At 34.0% G+C, this 10,000-nt stretch overlaps 1 protein-coding gene across 6 annotated transcripts in view; it reads right to left on the bottom strand.

Annotated features, from left to right (window-relative positions):
• Positions 1–10,000, bottom strand: part of LOC113817191 (probable E3 ubiquitin-protein ligase DTX2) — a 22,548-nt gene that overhangs the window by 10,702 nt on the left and 1,846 nt on the right. For 4 of the 6 annotated variants that reach the window (XM_070125688.1, XM_070125690.1, XM_070125691.1 and 1 more), the window contains exons 2-10: positions 9,215–9,341; positions 8,008–8,161; positions 7,593–7,741; positions 7,265–7,339; positions 6,328–6,424; positions 6,044–6,198; positions 1,846–2,297; positions 1,341–1,520; positions 157–346 (exon numbers count right to left, since the gene is read on the bottom strand). In XM_070125688.1, coding sequence (XP_069981789.1) covers positions 157–346; positions 1,341–1,520; positions 1,846–2,297; positions 6,044–6,198; positions 6,328–6,424; positions 7,265–7,339; positions 7,593–7,741; positions 8,008–8,161; positions 9,215–9,271 — 1,509 coding nt within the window. In that variant the 5' untranslated portion in view covers positions 9,272–9,341. The remainder of the gene's footprint in view (positions 1–156; positions 347–1,340; positions 1,521–1,845; positions 2,298–6,043; positions 6,199–6,327; positions 6,425–7,264; positions 7,340–7,592; positions 7,742–8,007; positions 8,162–9,214; positions 9,342–10,000) is intronic. The other 2 variants (XM_070125692.1, XM_070125693.1) reach the window with 1 other exon arrangement.

The following is a 10,000-nucleotide window of genomic DNA, read 5'->3' as shown; positions in this document are numbered from 1 at the left end:
TGTGAAGAAAAGACAATACAAATGCCATGTGCATATCTTACCAAATGCCATGTGCATATCTTACCAAATGCCATGTGCATATCTTATCTAACCCCCTAACAATATTAATCCCCAGAGCACTAACTGCCTACAACAAAGTTCAACTGAAGACGATACCTGGCTGTGTGACATCTGGCGTTGATGATGCACATGATGAGAATGTATGGGTGAGGTTGAATGCAACAGCGCAGGCGATATTTGTCCAGCTCCACCCCTCATTACCTCACAGACTTCTTTATCTTCATCAAAGACATCATCATCCATGTTCTCTTCAGCTCCATCAACTTGTATAAGGTCCTGTACAAATCTGCAAATACATTCATGTGTATAGTGCACAAAGAGTTAGATATACATGTATACATATCAAAATTTGTTAATTACAAATTCATGTGATCTAATCAATACTCAAGCCTTTAATTCTGTTTATTGATGGGTGCATGCATGAGTGTGAGTGAGAGTGTAAGCGTAAGTGTAAGTGTAAGTGTGAGTTAAAGTGTAAGTGTGAGTTGAAGTGTAAGTGTAAGTGTAAGTGTAAGTGTAAGTGTAAGTGTAAGCGTAAGCGTAAGCGTAAGTGGGAGTGGGAGTGGGAGTGGGAGTGGGCGTGGGCGTGGGAGTGGGAGTGGGAGTGGGAGTGGGAGTGGGAGTGGGAGTGGGAGTGGGAGTGGGAGTGGGAGTGGGAGTGGATGTGGATGTGGATGTGGAAATGGATTTGGATGTGGATATAGACATGGACATGAATGAAAATATAGGTGTGGATGTGAACTCATATGGGAAAATTACGAGAAATGTGCAATAATATCTTTTTCATATGTAAAGTTACAATGTTATTTGCAGTTCACGGAACAAAGTTTACTTCACCCCACAAAGATTTCTCCTCCAAACAAATGCAGTGATGATAGTTGGAACACAAAATACATTAAACTAAAGAAATTTGCTACCAAACCATAACTAAATTATTGAACATTCAAATACCAACAATCACCAAATAACATTATGGAAAGACTTAATTTCAACTATTTTTTAAAATGTCTGCAATCTATAGTATAGTTTCTAAAAGTTCAATTTCATCAAGCAATTTACTAGCAAGTATCTTACTTCCAAATCTTAGGGCTATCTTGTGGTAGACCATATATAAATTTATGGCCTTGGCATAACAACTTCTTTCATCCCTACTCATATCAAGTTCGATCCTTGACAACAGGAATATGCATGGTCCATTATGTTTTTTTTTTTTTGTTTTTTGTTTTTTTAAGTGATGCAAGCATTCATTTCTATCAATCTATCACTATTATAAAACTTACTTGCTTTCATCCTGATTATGGAACCTTGCCATATGACTGGAATCATCCTCCACATTACATGAATCTTGAGACAAATACGTAGATATGGTGTCTAAACTTGGACGCCTCCCACTTTGCATTGAGCTACAGTCAGAGTCTAGGGTGTGGCTAGAACCAAATCTTCCAACACCAGAATCGTTTCTGAAATTCATTAAAAAAATGTATATAATTTCCTATCAAACTGTGCAGATTTTCTAAAGACATCTGTGACTGACCACATTATAATAATAAAAAAATGCACTGGCATTCATATTTTCAGCATTCTGCAATTATTTAATTCTAATTGTTTCTTTTTTCTCAATGTATACTAACAATGGCTGATAAAGCATTATATCAACCCCTAAGATCTGGATGACATGACCATCACACTCAAGAAAGTCTAATGTTGGTATTTTGGGCCATGTGGTGGCAGTGAAACCTCTAGATCCAGTGGGTTAAGGGCGTAATACATGAAACTCTATCTTACCTTAATATCCTGGACATGTCAACCCAATCTTCCCTGTCGTCTGGATACTGCTGACAATGACGCTGTTGCATGGGTTGGTGATGGTGTTGCTGAAGGTGTTGTTTCTGGAGCTGATTCTGATGATGAAGGTGATGATGAGGGTGGTGCTGGTGCTGGTGTTCATGATGCTGCTGGTGCTGAGGGTGCTGCTTTTCATGTTGCTGGTGATAATGCTGATGCTGCACTGGCTTAGAATAAGGCACACTAGTTCGGGGTTTGGGCACAGGAGGGTTACTAGCCACAGGTGATGACAGTGTGGTGCGAGGCATTGGCTTTGGAGGACTGGCACAATTATTGCCATTCCATGCATTCATTCCACCGCGACCATTACTATGATCACTATTTGGACTCAATGAGCCACCTTTGGTAGTGCCATTTGGTCCACTGTTTCCACTATTTCCACGTCCAAACATCTAGTATAGCACATAAAGCAAGATGAAAAAATAAATAAAAGTAACATAAAACAAAAGTAATATAAAGCTAAAAACTAGGTACACACATAAAAAGCAAGCAAGCACATACACACCTGTAACTCAACACATATCTATAAGTATACAATACTTCAGATCAATAATAAGTTATGAAAATGGCAAAACTCCCAAACTAGAATGTAACAACAGGTTTGAAAATGACTGTTGTTTTTCTAGCACAGTTTAGCACTGAGAGACTTTTGACTTTCCCCAATAGTAGAGTACCTCACAACAATTAAGAAATCTTGTTTATCTCAGGCCTCCTTGCCACAAGATGTACAACCAAAATATCACATGTATAGAAAGTGATATTTCATGTTTGTGGAGTGTAGAGTGAGTGTAAAAAATTGTAGGTGTACAGTGTGCCTGTATTTTGTCGCCAGCTAGATGAAAGAGCATTCCAGATTAATCCACTGGTGCTGGTTATTGTTAATGTCAAGTGCATTTTAGTTCTATCAATATTGTTTACACAGAAATGGATTCACAAGTGTTTAGTCACCAAGGAATCGATTACTAGACCCATCTGGAAACACCCGTTTACCTCATTCCTCAATGTTAATATCATTATTGATAATATTATTATAGTTATAAGATTAACAACAATACTGATGGCATGAATACAAGCATTTCTTCCAATAATTTCAACCCCTTGAATGACAGCAAGTTGAAATCACCCAGCCCGCAGGCATTTTTACCGATGTTCACTTCAACAGCCCCTCAAGCCAAATTCTTTCATGACATGTTGGTCACATCACTTGGATTGAAGGGGTTAAAAGAAGATACGCTTAGTAACTGACTCTTATCAATAAGCACTCAAGTTTAAACAAAATCAATAAACTAAAAGCACAAAGAACTGGGTGTATATATATATAAATATATATATATACATATATATATATATATATATATATATATATATATATATATATATATATATATTCCTTCCTGATATCCAAGGTTAAAGTGTAAAAGCTTATTGTATGAAAAGAAAGGATTTCAGGCTTTGTTCACTGAATAAGGTCAGTGTGAAAGCTCTTAACCTAAATATGGAAAGGCAGTAGCAAAAAGCCTTGCAATGGCATACACTGTGACTTGACAATGATCTACAAGCTTCTTGCCTAAGTTGCATACAAAATTTGTCTTCCAGCAAAGTGCTTCTCCTGGTTTCCCCAAAAGATTCAATTTTCATCATACAATTATACAATTACAATAAATAATCAGAGCTTTTAATCTCAGTATTACCAGATCTTAATGATGGCTCTAAATAAAAAAGAAGCACATGTCTTTTCATTTCAATTCTTACTCAGGCAACTGTCTAGTGTTAGTGTTATAATCATCAGGTATGACTGCCTTATTAGAGGTGTCCACTCTATGCATAGCATATTCATGAACCAGAGAAGACACAAATAAGAGAAAATCCTCTCAAGAATCTGTTCAAATTCCAACCACTCAACTCTGCTTCTGCAAAATATGATCAGTGCTAGCAAAATATCTATACAAATGCCCTCTCACATACGAAAAGAGCATTCTCCAACCATCAAATGTCTTGTCACCTGGTGTTAGTCTAGTTTTGGCTACTAACTAAAAAAAACAGAACAAGAAAACAGAGCAGCACAATGCAAACTTAAGAACCAGCTCAGGTGTACCAGATCTGCTGATGAAGAACAGTAATCATCACAAGGAAAACATCTGTGATGAGCTCAGTGTAACACTTAATCTTAAACTAGCTATATGAACTCACTAGCCCATTTAAAAAAAGACTTTCAAACCTTGAACGCCTGAGGCTCGAAAGCATTTAAGCATATATATGCAAATGATGGGCAGGTTTAAGTACATTTCCACATCTGATGGGCACGTTGAGAATTTAGGAGAACACAAAATGAGAACACAGAATGAGGATGATTCAACTATGTAACAACCAAAATAAAACCAAGATGCAATGTAGATGCTCATACTATCAAGAACAAGAACAAAATGTGAGGCAAACAACTGAGATACCTGGACCAAATCATGAAGTGATGGGGAACAAGAGACAACCACTAACTTGATAATTCCATGGCTAGAGCTACTAAAAAATATAACCACTAACTGCAGAACTTGATAATTCCATGGCCAGAGCAACTAAAAATTCATATGGGATGCCTTGACAGCTGATACAAATGGGAATCATACTTAAAACTATATCCATTACTGAAAACACCTAAAAAGAGGAAGGCAAAGACTAAGACCAGTAACACTGTACTGGACACATTGACCTCTACATCAAGCATGGGTTACCAGAAGGGAGAACCATCCTTGTGCTTGTCTAAAATGTAGAAGGGACAATAAAGAAGAGAAAAGAAATTAATGCAGAAATAAAAATCATCACAGACGATAACAAAATAAAAATGAAACCCATAAATCTAGTCAACAGGGAATGCAAGAACAAAGAGCACAGTAAAACCACAAAAAATTAGCAAATATTGCCCATCATCCACAGCCACTGAGAGAAATCTAAGCTTTCACATCTCACAGAAACAAAGCCGGTGGAGAGGAAGGATTTAAGTGGTTGTCAACCTGGATTTCTCTTAATTTTGGCATTCCTGGTTCTTGGATTTGTCGACCAGAGAGGAAAGTTGGTACCTTCATATATATCAGCTTATAAAATGTATCTGCTTAAATTACCCATCTCTGATTTTCAATGACTTTTGGAGGCGCATTTCTCTACATACGTACTGAAAATACAAGGCATGAAGCAAAAAAGGAATTTTGTATATCTAAGGTATATCAGAAGTCAGTCCCCAGTGCCTTGTCCGCACATTAGCAAAAGAAAATGGAATATTATTATCGAGCAAGAAACAGGGAGAAACTACTAATCTAAACTGATTGTACACTGAATATCATTGCAAGTATAGAACTTACACATGGCTTGACCACCATCAATGTATTGACCAGAACAGAATTGGAATGCTTCGTTCATTTTGATTATGAAAACCTGCAAGATTCAAAACTATTGTGTAATATATTTTGCAAACATCTGACAACTCTAGGTAAATGGTAACTGGTGTTTGTAATTTTCCTTGGTCTTTGTGTGAATGTTTTTATAGTGTTATCATAGTTATTAGAGTAAATAATATAAAAAATATAGAAGTGTTTGTGTACGCTTTGCCTGCTTGGGGAAGTACACTGACAAGTTCATAGACATGAACATATCTACTATGTTGTATGCAGTAATTCCAATACACTTGACATCAGGCTGCTTGATAGCATTGTATTACGAAGTTCCTATTACCATGACTTACACAAAAGAGGAATATTTGTGTTTAGTGAATTAGAACTCACTGGCAGTTGACTTCCTATCCATAATTCTTACGCTTTCTGTCTTCTGTGTTTCTGTTCTAGCTTCCACACTGGCGATAAAGATGCACTGGCTGCACAATATTTCTGCTCTTTTATATATCTTATAGCTCAGCAAATACATATGCATAACTTTCTTGCCTATAACTCCAAAGTAACCAGCACAGCACACCTATCATTTCCAGGTTCACAAGTGGCAGACAAAGCATTTACAAACACAGAAAATATGACTGAAAAAAGACTTCCTGCTGTAATAAATTACTTCATGTGTACATCTAAAACATAATGATTACTCTGAAATAGCAATAGTTAGTACTTTTGCATACTGGTTTCAAATTAAAGAATAAACAAACCTTGTTCAAAAAATTACGTGGTTTGGCATCTGCTAAAGCGAAGTCATCATCTCCACGATTCCCTCTCATTCTTGGCCTATCAACTCCAGAACTTGTGCCAGGTCTAACTCTGCCACAGTTGTTACTTGCAGCATTGTTGGTACTAGAACTTGCTCCTGGAAATTATTTCATTACAGAAGTTTCACCTCTCTCCTTGACAAAACATTTAGGAAAAAGGAAATATTTTCATACTCTTCTCATGTAATTTACATTTACTGACTTATAGGTTACTCATAGTGTTTTACCTTGAACTTGGCGTGACTGCTGTGGAGGTTTCCCTACAGGATAAGATGCCTGCTGCACCCGCCTAATACTCCGGATAAAATTAGTACGGCTATTCATCTGAAAATAATTAAAACACTGAATATTGCAAACAACTAATGTCTTATGCTCACTCACCAATAATGAGCGGAAAAAATGCTGAGCACTGGACACAAATGATCTTGTGCTTTACAAAAAAAATATATAAATATATATAACCCAACAGCATGGACCTTCCTTACTATTACCACAACTATAAACATAAATCAACCCACTGACTACACAAACAGCCCCTGAAAAGAAAATCACCGTTCACAATAACTCTAAACTGTGTTGCTGACTATGCATCAATTACATTAAAATTTTGTTTCAAAACAAAATTCATGAAAATACAGATAAATAAATCAAACCATGGAGGGCTGTAATATTAAAGACTTCTTGTAATACAAGATAAACAAAAATCATAAAGGCATAAAATAAACAGAGAAACTAAGAAGTAAATCACACACAAAAACAATATGGGTAGCAAGCTTTGCAGAGAGTAATAACATCAGTTACTGAATATAATTTCCCAAGGTTCTGTAACTATTTCTTTTAAGGCAATACAAACTAATCAAGCGATTATTGTTCATTGTTACACAAATCACTGTAAAACATATCACCTGCATACAGTCAGAGAGTAAATTTTAGTAGTACTACAATCTTGAATTCTACTATCTAAAAAAATACTTATTAATCTTTAGTATGTCTACTCATTACAAAAAAGATACGCATGTGATAAAATTTGCTTACAAAAAATTCTCATAAATTAAAATTTTTCTTGGGAAAGTCCATAACAACAAAAATGCAACTTGCTTACAAAAAATTCCATTAATATTCTTTCTTGGGAAAGTACACAACAGTAAAATTCATAAAACATACCTGTGTTAGATTACAGAAGTTTATAACATAAGGACACATCGGATACGCTTTACTCAAGTCCACTGTCTGCGCGCCCTGGAAAGATGAAGTCAGAATACTCATAATGTTTGTAAACAAATCATAAGACTATATCAAAAGAGAGAGGCTATCCTGCTTATACAAATCTATTCTTCCTTAGTTGTAGAGAAATGGAATTAGTATAAGGGAATGTATGGAAAAAAATGTGCAAAGTTCATTTTAAGAATACATTTCTTATAATTCTTAGCATATCTCATAAACAATATATTGCTTTTAACCAGAAGAAAAAAATATATAATCAAATACTTACAGATCCCCATGACTCCTCTATGACACACTGAACACACATGTCATACATATGCCAGTCTCCTGGCTTATCTCCTGACCACTGCCAAACAGCCCCTTGACCAGCAGGTGAACTTTGTGGGTAAAAATTCCTTCTCACATTTACAATTTCCTCTGGAACAAAAAGAACAAGTTAGCATTTGGTTAAACCCATTTCTAAAAAATCATTTTAGATCTTAAAGAGCCCATAAAACATGTAGGCAAAATCCCAAAGAGCAGCACTTATTTGGATACTGAATGTATGTCAAATAAAATAATAAAATTAAAAAAATTGTAATAACAATGATAATTATCAGGTTATTCAATTAAGTAAAACAAGTAACAGAACCTATTGTACATATTACTTTGACCTATTATCACAAATAAATGTAAAGACTTACTTGTTACTTTACATTCTTGTTGCATTGTTGAAAGGTTTACAGAGTAATTATTTAGGGCAGGGTCTGAATCTCCCAAGAATGCCGAGCGCAAGTTCTTTGAATGGGCTCGCTCCAGCAACTGTGTAACTTCTGGCGGATATGGCCTCCATCGTCGCTAAGAGAAAAAAAAATTTGGTTTACTTCTTGTTGTTTTTAAAAGTTTTATTTACTTTTGCTTATACAGATGATCCTTATTATCATTACTATTCCTTTCTTTTATTTTTCTTTCTTTTTTTACTTGGAATCTTAAAATGCTACTGATATTGGTAATGTTTACTTAATGTTCTAATGCATAGCTTAAATGTAATTTTGGATATGACCATACATCATATTAAGCCAATCTCCACATGGCAAGAATACTTGCCATGCCTACAGTTATATAAGTTTATTTATTGTCTTTACATACATATATACATAAACACACACACACACACACACACACACACACATATATATTCATATACACATATATCATTATATACATATATATACATATAAATATATACATATACACATATAACATTATATACACCTATATATACATATATATATATACATACATATATATATATACATATATATATGTATATATATAATATATATATATACATATATACATACATACATACATACATACATACATACATACATACATACATACATACATACATACATACATACATGCATACATGCATGCATGCATGCATGCATACATGCATACATACATACATACATACATACATACATACATACATATACATATATATACATACATATACATACATATACATACATACATACATACATACATACATACATACATACATACATACATACATACATATACATACATATATATACATACATATATATACATACATACATATACATACATACATATACATACATACATATACATACATACATATACATACATACATATACATGCATACATGTACATGCATACATATACATACATACATACATACATACATACATACATACATACATACATACATACATACATACATACATACATACATACATATATATATATATATATATATATATATATATATATATATATACATGCATATCTATCTATCTATCTATATATGAATTATAAGATAAGTTCTCTATTTACAACCATGATAAAAAATAAACATACCTGCTTGTTTTCCCACTCCCACACCACAACATATAGTCCCTGCTTTGCTGAGGCCATCCTGCTTTCACGGTTTTCACTTCATTTCAATCATTTCAAAATGGTATCAATCTAAATGTACCTCTGCCAGCTGAAAAATTGAAGACAAAATATATACAACATGAGCAAAAACTTTAAGACCTGTTCGTTTAGTTGCAATAAATTCACACAAACATGCAAGGGAATCAATAACACTTGTAAAGACAGTGACTCTTAGCAACTGCTTCCTGCCCTATAAGAAAACAAATAAAGGAGTGACTTGACAACTGCTGTATTAATATCTGTTCAGATTGGCTTTCTTATTTTCAATTCTATATTAAAAGTTTCTCAAAATCCATTGATTTATCATTATCATATGCTGTTGTTATTATACATGTAGCCTGTGCCAGAAATCCCCAATCACAAAATATTCCTAAACTGACCTTTTAATATCTGTTTTATATTTTTCTAGGAAACTTTATGACAGTGTCAAATTTGAAGTAGGTCACATCTGTATGATTAAAATAGTAATTCATGATATAGTAACCATTATTCATCTTTCTATATACTTTTCTATCTTATTTAACAAATTCATGCAGACATATAACAAGCAATAAACACCTGATACATTCTCTGGTTATCGATATCAATATATGTATCTTAAACTTTTGATTACATTTATACTCTAAAAGATATACCAACACAAGCCATTTCTATTTCTATCTGCTCTTTTCCAACTTTTAAAATATAAAAATGTATCAAACATATTAT

Source organism: Penaeus vannamei, chromosome 9 (assembly GCF_042767895.1).
Source record: "Penaeus vannamei isolate JL-2024 chromosome 9, ASM4276789v1, whole genome shotgun sequence".
NCBI classification, from domain to species: Eukaryota; Metazoa; Arthropoda; class Malacostraca; order Decapoda; family Penaeidae; genus Penaeus; species Penaeus vannamei.
This window is presented reverse-complemented; position numbering and strand designations above follow the sequence as displayed.